At 41.2% G+C, this 15047-nt stretch overlaps 1 protein-coding gene and 1 long non-coding RNA gene across 2 annotated transcripts; one reads left to right on the top strand and one right to left on the bottom strand.

Annotated features, from left to right (window-relative positions):
• The first annotated feature begins 767 nt into the window (after positions 1–767).
• ROPN1 (rhophilin associated tail protein 1) lies at positions 768–13119 on the top strand. The gene is made up of 6 exons (XM_081873743.1): positions 768–924; positions 2613–2739; positions 4065–4182; positions 9154–9315; positions 11889–12064; positions 12973–13119. Exons 2-6 carry the CDS (start codon positions 2624–2626, stop codon positions 13037–13039), a joined length of 639 nt encoding a protein of 212 aa, XP_081729869.1. The 5' UTR covers positions 768–924; positions 2613–2623; the 3' UTR covers positions 13040–13119.
• LOC309348888 lies at positions 4200–11882 on the bottom strand. The gene is made up of 3 exons (XR_014159581.1): positions 11537–11882; positions 9026–9084; positions 4200–5195 (listed from the first exon to the last, which is right to left on the bottom strand). It is a non-coding gene; the product is annotated as an uncharacterized lncRNA (long non-coding RNA).
• Positions 13120–15047: the final 1928 nt, after the last annotated feature.

The following is a 15047-nucleotide window of genomic DNA, read 5'->3' as shown; positions in this document are numbered from 1 at the left end:
CACCTGGACATCAGACAGAGCAAGCACACAAGCCACCTGACTATAGGCTTCCCCGCTATGGTGACATGCATTATATTTCTATTTAAATTATAGTAATTATTTCCACATTTCCATCTCTACATATATATTTAGCACACTAATATTCTATGCAAAGCTCTGTTGCCTTTTGTTCTCTGCTTTGGTGCAACATTCTCTTGTCTATGTGCAAATGGTCACAGTACCAATGGGTTAGAGAAGACAGGCAGCAGTAAGCATTCTCAGCAGCATTTTGCAGCCCTCATCAGGCAGCCCTTTCCCCCATAAAAGCAACACTTCTTTCTCCCCACAACTGTGATTAGAATTTTTCCTCCTGGTCATCTTTGTTTTATCACTGCCACACCTTACTAACTCAAACTTCCTCTGCCCCACAAAAGAGTGAAAATGGCAGGTGTTATTGGAAAGAAACCTAGATGGTGTACAACAGATTTACATGACAGTGTAGAAACAACAGGACAAATCCATGCAGCCATGCCCATAGAATCAAGCAAACCTTGAAACCCATAAAATTCATTTTATGGATATCTAGGAGATAGTGAAAGCCCTAAAATTTATCTAAAATACCTGTCCTACCCATGGAGTTTGAGGCTCCCCAACCCCACCCTGATGAAGCTCTCTTAACTCCCCACTAAGAACCCCATGACCTTTTCAAGTGTCTCACTGTTTACTGCCAGCAAAGGCAGCTGACAGAATCAGTGCCTTTGTGAGGTAGAGCACCAGTTGCTAGGATACCTAGAGCTGCAGGGAAACAAAGGGCGCAGTCCTGAGTTAATGCAAGGGCCCATCTTGGGTGGAAGCAGCGTGAAGCCCCCGATAAAGCCTGGTGTGACTGTCCCAAAACAGCAGCTGGGCGATCTTCACGAAGAGGCTGAGTCGTCTCAGCCTCCGGTAATACAGGACAAAACCACCCTGGGGGACAGAATTCTTATCCCACTTTGCTAATCTCCGACATCAACAAGGGGCAGAACCACACCACGAAAGCACATCCAACACACATTTAAAGCCCAGTTACTTCCCCCAAACAGTCCCGGGAGCTGTAGTTTCCTGGCCTGAAGCTACCGTCCCTAGCACCCTTGACAAACTACAGTTCCCAGGATTCTTTGGCACAAGTCGTGTGCTTCAAATGTGTGCTGGATGTGTTTAAAATGTATGTTGTGGATCTGTGCAAGGTCTGTTAGATGCAAGCCCAATGCCAAAGACTGGGGACAAATTTGTACGGGAGACCAACATGAGATAGTGACAGTGCGTGGATGGAAAGAATAGAGATAGGGTAGCTGGAATGGGGTGGCAGAGTTACAAAAATATATTTGCAAGTGCTTGTTGCTTGCTAAGTGGTCTGTGAAACTGCTTCTGTAAGACGTTTGCTCTGTACAAATCCCCCAAGCCCTGCCTCATCAAGACCTCTTCACTTCCTTGAGTTCCCTTTTATTTTTTTGTATTTTGGTGGGGGTATGGCTGGGTGATCATTATATGCATTTATCCAAAGTTTCTACAACTGGAATAAATTATTCCTATCACCAGCAAAGGGAATATTTCATATCGCAAAGGGGTGGGCAGAGGGTGCCTAATTAGATGCAGTTGCAACCATAGGATTGCAGCCACTGCAACAGCAGTTGCACTGCAGCTGTGGACACATGCATCATAGTCTATTACTGCCAAGTGAGAAAGAAATACTTTTGACATTCCCAGAGGAATAAAGCTTTCTCACAAGAGACGCATTAGTCCTGCACTCATAGAGGAACATTGTCCTTAGCAACGGACCATGCTTTCTGCGGGAGGCTGACCTGTCATGTTGAAAACTATCATTGTATAGGATCTACTGTATTCAAAAATGCCTAAATTTTCTAATTCTGGAGAAACTGGGGTGTGCATAAGGACTCATCAGTAGCTCTGTGTGTACTGATGGTCAGTGAATGCTAGCAGGGAAGAGAATCCAAATTACACCTGCTGGTCTCAACCGCCTCACATTCACTGAAAGTCTGAATTTGTACATGCTGTACAGACACAGACTCTGTACAGACAGTCAGAGATCCTGCCTGCCTTTTGCAGATTTTCTTATTTTTTCTTATTGTGCAAAAGATTGCTTGTCAGCCTTCACCTAGAAAGCACAACTACAATGGTGTATTGGACATGGTCAAGGGTACATTCTTTTCGTGAGTGATGATAATGGATGGGCCCAACAGGTGTGGACAGCACCTTAGATGCACTGATAATGCACTCTAGAAATCTGCACAATGTTCAGGGACTTCATAATAGGCACGTAGAAGTTCATTACCAGACAAATTCAGCAGGGGGAGGATTCCCCAACAATAGAAATGTAAAATTCACAATTATATAGCTACTATTACACAACGTTATAAAATACAAAGTGATTTAGTGAAATGAGTAAGAACTCAAATGTAAAAGGTTATGTGCTTTTCTTGCGTGGTACTGCCTGCCTTCTGTTTTTCAACATTTTTATAGCACCACACAAGTTTATAGGATAAAAAAGAACTTTGACCGAAGGGTTGCTTCAGTGGGTAATTGCAATGTGTTTTCCGACACTTAACAGAGAAGGTTGCTATTTTTTCTAACAGGCACAGGAATTATGCCACAAACAGACAAACAAGTATGCATCCCTCCGGAGCTTCCAGATTTGTTGAAGCAGTTTACAAAAGCTGCCATTCGGACACAGCCTCCAGATCTGATTCAATGGTCTTCTGAGTAAGTTTAATATTTTACTCTAAAAAACTGTATCCTTAAAATTGATACTATACTTAATAGTTTATAGGTTCACTTGTGGAATTCTATGTTTATGGCATTTCCCCAATACTTTTTGAGAACACACTTTTTTCAGGCAAAGATGGGTAGCAATTATTTGGTATCAGGAATTAATGCAGCTTTCATTAAAGAATGACCAGCACCATTTTATGAAGAACTGCCCTATGCTTGCCACAGGGAACCCTGGGTGGAATAAGTTCAGGGAGCAAAATATCCCTCAAGACACCCTAGGCTACAGTAAATAACAAATCCAGAGAAAATACATCCCCTGAAACCTAAAGGAATATAGACCAACAGTCACACATGACTTTCATTTTCTCATGTGCAACATTTTCAAGCGGTTTTTGCAAAACAAAAACCAAAAACACCAAGATCAATGTGGGTGGGAGTATTGCAAAACTGTAGTATGTGAACAAAAACTGCTATCACTGTCATAGCCAAATAATGAAAACTCTACTACCCAGCATACATAAGCACTACCCGCCTCGGTGAACAGACAACCACATTTCAAATTAAGCATAAATAATAGCTCAGGCTTCAATCCTAACTCCTGGCCAGCAGTGGTAGAGTTTGATGGAGAAGCACAACCAGTGGCACATCACCAGCCTCAGTGGTCATACAAGCTAAGGCAGAAGGCAGTGAGGGAGAGGAAATGCCCTTTTACTGCAAAGAGGCTACAATCAGGCCTGTTGCTCTCATGTGATTCCCCCTCCTATTATCAGCTACCACCATGACAAGTGGGGGGAACATTTGACCCTGCAGATGTTGTCGAACTCCAACCAGTCCCAGCCACCACAGTCAATGGTCAGAGACAATGAGAGTTCCGGACCAACAATATTCAGAAGGTCAGGCTTCCCACCCTTATACAGTGGTAACTTGGTAGTCTCCTGCAGCCAATCGGTAGCTGCGCCTTGGTTTTCAAATGGTTTTGAGAGTCAAACAGACTCCCAGAACGGATTAAGTTTGAGAACCAAGGTACCACTGTATTACAATATCCCATCTTTCCTCGTTGTAGAAAGGCAGCTTACATAATTTCCAGGCTGTCCCCTATCCATCACTAACCAGAACTGAGCTGCTAAATTTCAATAAGGATGCTGTGTCATGTGCCTTCAAGCTATGTCCTTTTGATATGCGTACTTTATGAGTTTTCACTGTTGAGCTTTAATATGTCATTTATAAACTTGAAAACAAATAGCCAAATTCTAGTCACACTTTTTGTTAACATATTTTGCTAAAATGCAAACACCTGCTGTTTTCTTTCTGTCTAGCTATTTTAATGCTATGGCCCGTGGAGAGAATCCTCCTGTAAGAGAACGACCAGATAGAGTCCCTTTATCAAACTGTGCAGAGCTTACACCAGAGCTCTTGAAGGTCTTACACCAGAGAGTAAGAAACATCTCCTTTCCATTTTGGGGCAAGTACATAAGAGGCTTGAGTGTTTGTACTCTACTATTTCATATTGGTTTTGGACACGGTTCCAGTAATTGCCTTCAGTCTTATATCTGCTACTTTTTGTTCACATTGTAAGATGCATACAGACAGAATATAACTATTACAAGAGGTTACAAGACTTCTGCCAAAGTAGGAAGACTATTTAAAAGATTATTGCTCTTCATAATTCCTTTACTTTTATTACATTCAAGCCTAGTTCCACAACCTTCCTGGTACACATAGGTAAGCAATACTTTGTGCACGCTCTAATTTTAAACACTGACTTCATTTGCACCTCATGATAAACAACAATTCATGTATTACTCTGAATGTGCCAATCTGAGCTGCTTTGATCCTCCCTGGGGAGAAATAAACCATGGCTTAACATTACATGCAAACCAGAGATCATGGTTTGTTTTGCTCCAAGCAAACCACAGTCTGCAACCAAAGTTTGTACTTAGCATACTGATTGTGGTTTGTTTGGAACACTACAAACCACAACCCTGGTTTGGACATAATGCTAAGCCAGGAATTGTGGTTTATTTCCCTTGCATGTCAGGGAGAAGCAAAGCAACGCAGATGGTCATGTTTATAGTAAGTCATCAGTTATAGTTCACCACCCTGTGAGAACTCAAACAATGAATAAAGATGACAACTTACAAAGTAGTAACTTGCTTGTCACTCTCTGCATGCAACCACATAAGAAGCAAGCCATCTATACTAGGACTTGGGGATTTCTATCTGGCCCTCAGGTTTCTCCACAGACCGCTCCACCCACTTTTGCTTTGGTCCTGCCCACTGCTAGCATGTTGCCCTCAGAAGATTGCCTAAAAGGGAATTGAAAAGGGTTCCCTACCCATTATCTATACCATCCTCTCAAATGTTCTCATCCCCTTGTTACACAGAAGAAAAGGGAGAATCAGCATGATAAAGTTCTCTTCAGCAGCATGACCAGCTTCTTTCTGTAACTGTAAGCACAATGCAATGCAATCAATTACTCCAATGTTTAGTTCATCAATACCCAGTTATAGCCTGGCATAGAAGCCAACTCCAGGGGACCATGGGTGCTTGGGCACCCACAAAAATATAATTGTGGGGGCCAAGCACCCACAAAGTCAATGAGCAAAGCTGGAGAGAGGCAGCCAGCTAGCCTCTGTGGTGCTGCCTCAGAGAGAGTAGTAGTTCAGCTCCACCCTGCACAGTCAGCAAGTGAGGCACCCTTTTCCAGTGCGGGGGCTTGGACATGGAGGCAGTCTCTCTGCTTCTGAGTCCATGCCCCTCCCCGTAGAAAAGGAGGAAGAGGAGCAGCCGATGCTGCAACATGGACGTGCAACATCACATATACATGCTTGCACATGGTGCATGTGATGTCACACACACAATGTGCAATGTCGTGTTCATTTTTGGAGGAGCCGACATTACAGCGATGGGCATCCACAATCCTGAGGGTGAGATGCCGCCCCTGTAGCCCAAGTATTATTTTTACAAATTAGCTGAAAAAATGCACAACTGGGCTTTATGATTAGAACATGGACATCTTTTCATATGTACTCTGAATCAATATCTGTAGCTTTTCATGCAAAATTTTCATACCACCAGCAGCATAGCAAGCTTTGAATTTCTTCACAAAAAAACTAACCAACCATAACTGCTCAGTTATTGTACCAATATGGGTTAAATGGATCCCATTTTTGTGTTTTTAAGCCTTTCATTTTGAGCAGAGAACAGGTGGAAGAGGATGTATTATTTAGGAAGACAGCGAGTATACACCACCACAGGATTTATGATCCAGTTAGTGATGCACAGTGCTTCTGTGCTACTACTGTTTCTCCATTTTCTCCCACAATATATTTACACAAGATAAGTTCCTTACTCCAGAAACAACTCCTTGAATTTTAGGATGTTAGTATCTTCACATCAGCACAGTACTGAGACCTGCACATTTGATGCTGGCTCCTATTCACTGGAATTTGATTTCAGTCCTAATAAACTATGGGCCATTTTCACCTAGGTTGTTGAGCTAGCAGGGTGCACCACAATGAGTCCCACTAGCACAATGGGACTTCCTCCCCCTCTTCCCCCTGCACCCTCCTCGAATCCCTAGAACAGTGTGCAGGGTGGGGGAGGAGATGGGAGATGATTTTGTTTGGCCAGCAGAAATGCTTGTGATGATGGAAAGATCATTTTAGCACTACCCAGAATATTTTATAGCCCTGGAGTACCCTTTAGAGTGGCTAAGAAATATACAGCAGTTTATTAATTCAAGTGGCAGATTCGAAGTCATGAAGATTCTACAGGTGTCTGTGATTGACAACCTGCAGCTCAAATAATCCCTAGAAACTTTAGTACTTGTGTGCCCGTGAGAAATCAGGCTCCAAAAGCAGATGTGCATCCCATATGCAGGTGCTCACTCAAATATATAACCAAATGTACACTCCTCTGAAAACTATGGTGTGCAGAGATATTGCTTCTCCATTCAAGCACACACCTATCTTACCCCCAGTTACCAGTCTAGGAAGCACCCTGCTTACCTTTGCTTTGTGCTTCCTAGGTACAAGTCTGGGCTTTCCAAGTCTGTGTCCAAGTGGTTACTTATTTATTATTTTTGGTCCTGGTGCTTTCCCCAGAAAAACCCATATTTTACCACTGAATTGGAACAAACGGCAAGCAGGTTTTCTGCAGATTGCTGTTTGTTCTGATTCAGTGGTAAAACAGGGGTTTTCCTGAGGAAAGCCCTGGGACAAAACCCACTCAGATATGAATCTGAAAAGCCCAGAAAGCACAAAGCAATGGGAAGTATGGATAAACCCTGAAAGGACAAATGCCAACTGACAGTTCAAAGGATCTAGAGAAGGGGAAGTGACCTGGGAGATTTGTACACATTTAAACACATTTCAGGCCTCCAGTTGAAAGACAACTGCTTGCTTCCCTTCAGCTAACTCTAGAGAGCTGAGAGCTATCACTAGTGTCCTGCTTTCTGCTTCAACATGAATAGACAGCATGTGGATAGCACACATGTGTATCCCTGTGTTCTTTCTTGTTCTGGGGTACAAAGGTCTTTTTCAAAATATATTGTTGTTTAGTTAGCCATGTCCAACTCTTCGTGACCCCATGGACCAGAGCACGCCAGGTACTCCTGTCTTCCACTGCCTCCCGCAGTTTGGTCAAACTCATGTTGGTAGCTTCAAGAACAAAATATATACTCCTGCATATCTAGGGCATTCTCCCCTGTGTGTATGAATTCATTCCTATATTCTTCTTGTGCCCACAATGGCACTCAAAAGCAGACACAGCATACCAACTTCATTAACTGGGTGGGTGATAATATCCCCAAAATAGACATCCCCAGTGTTAGTGGCATCATTTATTCCCAAGTGGACAGTGTCAACATATTGTTCCAAAGCCCCTGCCTGCTTTTCTACATTGAATTCAGGTCCATTCAAGATCCACATGACCCTCATCTGCCTGATCCTCTTCTTTGGGACACTTAATACATAAGGAAAACCTAGCATTGTTTGTACAGATTGCACAGCCTGCACAAGAAACAGAGAGCTATAGATGCAAAAGCTCAACATCATAATTAAACCTTTTCCAGAAATACTGCTTCCCAAGGTTATGGCTGTATACTAAGGCTGTAATCCTAAATATGCTTACTCAGAAGTAGAGATTAAGTTTGAGTAAACATGTTCAGGACAGTGCTGCACAACTCGCAGTGAAGGGTTTAAAACAACACACTGAAAGGCAGTAGACCTGCTGTGGACACCTCTTAAAACTGTGCCATGTCATTAACTTTTCAACAGCTGCATATTGAATATTAAAATAACAAAATGGTGGAATAATCTCAAAGCACATGGCCAATCAGTGCAGTCTCACAAACTTATTTCTTAAATATTTGCTACTATGAGTTCAAGCACCATCTACTACATTTGGAATGAACACAGAGAGTGAGACTCCTTGCAGCTTTTGAGAGAAAGGCTGGAATATAAATCTAATCAATCAATCAATCAATCAATAAGATATGGAAGCATTAGCATATTATCCAGCAGTGGGGTCCTAAGATATAAGATATAGTTTTCCCCTGCCAAAAAAAGTGGACTGGGTAAGTCCATTTTCTCCTTCTTGCACAGTAGGAATCTGCAGTAAAAGCAGCAGTCCTGTACTTGTTTTTGCAAGTTTAGAATCAAACAATCCTGGTGTAGCCATATACTAGACTAGAAGCAGAAGGTGAATTAGTTCTTGGTGCAGCTGCGCCACCCCAGTACCTGCACCCTCAGCGTTTTCCAGCCTAGTAGATGTCAAGTCAGTATAACAGCAGTTTGAATGTCACCTGGTCCATTTTCAAAAGATCTACATTAGGTCTGTGTATGTCACCTCATAATTAAGGCTCAGTCTTGGTACCAGACAGTTATGTATTAATATATTTATAAACTGGCATATACAAATAAGCAAGGATACCCTGCCCCATCACAGAACTAAGAAGATGCAGACATGATTACATCCTACTTACTTTTTGGGAGGAGTACAACAAGATATCATGGCACAAAGCAGAACCAACAGTTAATACAAACTCAGCACAACATTTTCTAAAACAGTTAGTACATGCCTGTGGCATGTACTGTCTCATTCTTTGCCTAGACACTTACAGTAAAAAATATCAAAGCAGCAACATACTCCTTCTTACAAAGAACAGAGCAAGGATTCAACCAACATCCCAATCTGCTTAGCTGTATCTTAGTTCCGTGATCTCGTACATTTTTATTTATTTTTACTGATTCTACAAAGCAAACAGAATGCTTACCATCTCTGAAATTTGTACGATTAGGAAGGAATTCCTGGCACTAAAGCAGGTGACGAGATCTAGATAAAAACAAAAAACCTGCAGTCATTTATTCACTTATGATAGATATTGCCAATATTTCTTTCCAGGTGGGCGGGAGGCTGATAATCCACGTAGATGAGCTAGCCCAGATGTGGAAGGTGCTCAATCTTCCTACAGACCTATTTGACAGTATTATGAACGTTGGACACTTTACTGAAGAAATTGAATGGCTGAAGTTTTTAGCTCTGGCCTGCAGCTCTCTTGGAGTTGTAAGTTCTTTTTCTTTTGAATTTCCGATATGTTTAGATTCCTTAAATAATTAGTATTTACTTTTAGTGGGTCTATGTCATGTGGATTATTATTAAGAGCTTGTAGTTTCACTCAGGAAGCAGTGAAAGGCAGAACCAGCTGCCACCTAATGGGCCTTACTGCAGCAGCCTCCCTTCCTGTATTTTTGCAGTCCCAGAACAGAAGGAAAGCGAGAACAACAAGCACAACTTATTGGACTGTTGTATGAAGGTATTACCTGGGTTAATGGAGAAAGAACACCTTGGCTGCCCATTTGTTCCTAATATGGCCTCACCCAGGTCTGCTTCTACGCACAGAGCAGAAAGAGCTGGGAAGGAGGCTATAGATTTCAGAAGTGGTAGTAGATGGGTACCATTTCAGGTGTAGAGGAAATCACTTTTTAAAAAATATTCTGCTGTGAGTTTTTAAAAATACAAGTTGAAAAGTAGCACAGCAAGGAGCAGGCTACTAAAGTATTTTGGTCCTCAGAGTCCTAATTTTCTTCTTACTGTGAATGGCAATTCTAAACATCAATTCGAATTGGTACAATCCACTCTACAATCCCCCCAAGCTTGGATTCTACCACTGTATTCTGCTGTGTGTGAAGAATTAAAAGGGCAGAGGACATTTTCACATTGCAGTAAATCTGGTGCTGTTGGGAGGGTCACCATTAGTGGCCGAGTTGTCCTATTCCCTACACTGTACCTACTTTCCGTACTCTTCCTACCATGAGGAACTGCACATCATATAAGCTTTGTAAAAGCCCTTCAACCTTAAGATAGTTCACCAGCTAACAGCTACAGTCTCCACCCTTTCTCCCCCTCTTTTCCATGGCAACTGCACAAGATCCCAGATGAGTTTCAATACTGGATTTTGTTACACCATATTTGTCTGGTGGGCTCTTTTTTGGATGAATCACAAGTAATACCAATCTCCCTTAATACAGTAGCCTCGATTTGAAAAACAACAAGAACCCAATCTTTACTTTTGCAATTTGAATTATTAAATTGGACCAACGTAAGATAATATTGTATGGATATTTAGGCCTCTCCCTCATTCATGAACATAAACATATTCCACAGAAATTATTGCTTTTACATGTAAGAAAGGGAGGTTGCAAATTTACAAGGAATAAAGCTGGATTGGTATAACATCCAGCTAATCATGGGTTGCCACATTCTCACAACATGGTAGAAGCCCTAAGAATCCCACTGTTGCAGCTGTCCTGATGGCAGCTATTATCTGCAGAAGTGCATCTAATGCTATAAAGACACTTAACAATGTGGGTTAACATTACTCTTCATATGACCACTGATTGTATTAATATAGGCTGATTAATGTATCTTTCGGAATGAACTGTTGTAATCTTACATCCAAAACTTTATCACAATCCATTGTATTTTCTGTTTCTCTCTCCTACCCTTTAGCCTGTTTTAGGGGCACCATTTATGAATCTGGCTTTTTGTGTTTGTGAATTTGTCTGTTCCTGCAGACTTCTTCCTCACCTGAAGTCATAATCTTATATTTATAACATTACAGTTAGCAGCTGTGGAGATAATTCTGATTTCAGAGAAGATTTTGACTTCAGGTGAGCAAAAGATAAAAAGCAGACAGAGCTAATAGATATTGTTTTTTTGTTTATCAGGAAACAGTCATTTACCAAAACAGAGCAACTCAAACATCAACTTTCCTAGACAGTATCTCCTTATGTACAATGTTGTACATTAATGTATTACTGTTATTGTTACTATAAGGTGCCAATATATATAATTTTTAAGAGAGTATATAAAGCCCAATGTATATAGTAATTGGCCGCAGTCTATCAGATATTAAAGTGTGCTTAATCTCACTGAAATCATTAGTATCACAGTAACTCTGCCCTGTGGCCACTGTTCTTTGATACATCTTAGCACATTAAAACTAAACTGCATTTTTGGTGTGGCTTTCCATAATAGAGATGTTTATCAAGAAACACCTACCTTAAAAATTTAAGCTTCACATAATTTGTACAAGGCCCTCCACACCCTTATTATCCTCCTCACAATAACCCTGTGAGGTAAGACTAGGCCGGGAAATCATGATTGCCCAAACTCACCTTAGAGCTTCATAATTGTGTGGAGATTTGAACCTGGCATTCCCCTATTCTAATCACTACACCATAAACCACCACAGCATAGCGGTTATATCCAGAACTATACTTACCACCTAACTATAATTCTCAGGACTTCTGGCAAAGAAGCTGTGACTGTTTAGTTGAGTCACATAAATAAACAGTTGCTCACTCTTCTGTTTATGGCAAGGGTAGCCAATGTGGGGCCCCCCCAGACATTTTGGCCAGCAACTCTCACCATCCCTGACCATTTCCCAACTGGGCAGGGCTGAAGGGAGTTGGGCCACAACATCTGGAGGACACCACAATTGCTATCCCTGCTTTATGGCTTTATAGCCAGACACTGAGCTATTTCTTTTTTAGTATTTCTAGAAATGAATAATAACTAGTTGCTTTATTATGAATGGCAAACTTAGATACTAATTCTTCTTATCTTTTTAATAGACTATTGCAAAAACTCTGAAGATAATATGTGAGGTTTTATCCAATGAGAATGACAGTGGACCTGCCCGTATCCCCTTCAGCACTTTCCAGTTTCTCTACACTTACATCGCTGAAGTAGATGGGGAGATTTCAGCATCTCATGTTAGTCGAATGCTGAATTATATTGAGCAGGAGATGTAAGTAACCCCAGTATATCTAATACATACAGCTAACGTAAATGTCAAGGCGTGTGGCTATTTGCATCATAGGTTTTACCCTCCTGTATGGTATTGAAGTGCAGTAGTTTTTACAGCTATAGGGACAGATATTGCTAAGTCCTAGGGCCAGTTTGTTCACAGGACAGGACATCCTCACATTAAACCGAAATCAGGACTGGAAAAAATCCCAGTTTGATATACCATGTCTCTAAAAACTTGGGATTGTGTCCAGTTGGAAGCCCCATCAAGGAATTCAAGCTGGTATACATGTTTCTCCCCCTCCCCATTTTATCCTCACAACTCTGTGAGGCAATGACTGAACAAAGGTCACCCGGTGAGCTTCATGACTTGAGTGGGGATTTGAATCCTGGTCCACCATGCCCCAGTCCACCACTCTAACCACTATACCTGTTGATTCTGATACTTAAGAATTTAATATATTTTTCCATGCCCACTGAGGTTGTGGGATCTCTTTAGAAATCTTTTGATCATAATCCCTGATTTATTATAGTTAACGCTACTGTTGCGGCCACTGATAGCAAGAATTGCTTATTTAGGCATACGTTTTAAATCCCAACTTTCCTATCCCCTTTGGCTCTATCTTGGGAAAAGTGTTTTGTGTCAAAGCATCCTGTATTTCAAACTATATATGATTGCTGCCACCTTGTGGCATTCCTCGACTCACAGACTAATTTGGACTACGCTGCCTGCACCCAGTGTAGTTCTTTTAAAATCTGTGCTTCACTGAGGTAGAAGGAAGAATGGCATCTGGAAAGACAGAAGATGGTGCTACAATTATGTTTGTGAGATAAAAGTTTAGAATGTTTCATAAAGATCAAGTATTGCTGGTTGAGCAAACCTCTTTTTTTTTTATGTTCCCTACACAGCATTGGGCCAGACGGCTTGATCAAGGTGAATGATTTTACCCAGAATCCGCGGGTCAGGTTGGAGTAGTTCTCAGTGCATCATACACTGCTATGTTGATAGGAAGAAGACGAAACAGAGGACAGAATAAGAATTACAAATAGGCCAACCTCTCAGTCTCTTTTTTCCCTTTGTGTCCGTTAATAAACAGTTTGGCAAAGCAACAAATAAGAAAGATGGAAACATAGATTGAGAAGGTGCCACTGGAGTAAAATACAGTCTACTGTTAAACTTTCTGGTGCTATGATATACACACGTCCACCCAAATAAATATCATAGACTACCAAATAGTATAAACCTATTATATTAAATATATATTGAGGTCCACCCTTCTCCCCTCTTTTTGCATTTCAAAATATCCGGCACTGCCATGTGAAACTGGAGGGAATTTCAGATGCCTTCATCTGCAGGGAAAAACTTCAGAATTGTTTCCATTATTTCCCTGGGAACGAAAAGGAAGCCTTCAAGTTTGCTTTCCATTAGTGATTGTTCAGTTGTGCATTTATTCAGGTATAGTGCACCCCTCATATTTCAAATGAACTAGTCTGGGGCTCACTTTCTGTGGTATGATTGACAAATTATAATTGATAAATGATACAAGCAGACAAAAGTGTGAGTGTTGAAAAAGTGAAATAAGGTACCCCAGTCTCAATACAGCTAACAGAGTGACTCTAGAAACACATTGTAATATTTGACTCTCTGGCTCTGTAAGCAGATTTATAAAAGATGTTTAACACGGGTGTTTGTGAATGTTCGGAGTGATAAATAACAACTTTTTGGAACAGTGAAGACCTGGAAATTTAGAGCTGCTTCCTTGCTTGAATACAAAACAAATATGCACCACGGGGGGAGTTTAAAAGTGCATGTTCATTCATTCATTCATTTAGCATCTGTTACTTTAAAACATATATCATACAAAAAAGAGGCACAATCCATTGTTTGCTACACCCTCTAGTAATTGCAGGAGAAATCTGTTTGCCTTTCTAATTACTGCTGGTGTGAGATATGGAACATCCAGGCACTTTATTTTCTTCGATTTCTTTTTTTAAAAAACCAGAAAATGGGGAACTTGTGGTCCTCCAGATGTTGTTGGATTCCAGTTTCATCATCCCCAGCAACCAGTGCAGCTAGAGATCAGAGACTGTGGATGTTGCAGTCCAGCAACATATGGAGGGCCAGAGGATTCCTACCTATGTAAAATGTAGAATTAATAAATGCTTCCTCAAGTATTTTTATACATATTTACACCTTTTAAACACTTTTATAATGAGAGTATCATACCTGAACTTTACATGATTTTTTTTTTTGGGGGGGGGGACGACTGATGAACTCCAACTCCCAGGCCTTCAACCCACTGTTACTGTGAGTTCAACAAGCTACATCTCTGTAGCCCATAAAATCAGTAGGTGGTCAACACTAATTGGAAGTCTCTTTCAAACTAGAAATTTCCCTAGAAAGTACTCATAGCTTACACAATAAGGATACCAAATTTTAAAGAATGCTTAAAAGACTCTTACAAAAAAGCACATGGCAGAAGTTCATTCCATCCAGGACAGGGGTGGACTTTGGTCTTTCAAATTTCAGTGGTGCAAGGCCAAAATTTGGCACCCCTCTACCTCTTGCCTTCCATTTTGCATGGTCACTAGATCATACAGTAGTTGTGACACCCTGTGGCACCCCCTGGGCTTGGCATCCAGTGCTGCAGAAGTGCCCTAAATCCATATTTGCCCAGGAACCTGAGCACACAGATTGATAAGGCACCTAACTGGTAGCTGCAAGGGCTTAGGTTGAATGTCTGGTAGCAAGATTGCTCTTTTAAAGTCCACTAAATGTAAACAACTGGAAGCAGTTTCACTTTTAAGGAAACAAAAGACAACAACACCTACTGCAAAATAAGTTGTGGGAGATGGAAGGGAGCTGCCAAGGATGGTTTTAGACAAGGGGTCGAAGATGCTTCATATCAGAGCAGGTACTAGACCAGATGATCGCAACCATGAACAGTCTCTCAATATGGTCAATGTGTAGTAGGGTTTTAGCC

This window comes from Podarcis erhardii, assembly GCF_964252035.2.
Source record: "Podarcis erhardii genome assembly, chromosome: 1".
In the NCBI taxonomy this organism is placed as follows: domain Eukaryota; kingdom Metazoa; phylum Chordata; class Lepidosauria; order Squamata; family Lacertidae; genus Podarcis; species Podarcis erhardii.
Note: the sequence above shows the minus strand (reverse complement) of the source record. Positions and strands in the feature narration are given on the sequence as shown.

What these genes read in the sequence shown, in the direction of transcription:
- ROPN1 (XM_081873743.1), top strand. Translation starts at nt 2,624, where the DNA reads ATGCCACAAACAGACAAACAAGTATGCATCCCTCCGGAGCTTCCAGAT. An exon ending in TGAAGGTCTTACACCAGAGA is followed by an intron (nt 4,183 to 9,153) that starts GTAAGAAACATC and finishes ATTTCTTTCCAG; the next exon opens with GTGGGCGGGAGGCTGATAAT. An exon ending in CCTGCAGCTCTCTTGGAGTT is followed by an intron (nt 9,316 to 11,888) that starts GTAAGTTCTTTT and finishes TCTTTTTAATAG; the next exon opens with ACTATTGCAAAAACTCTGAA.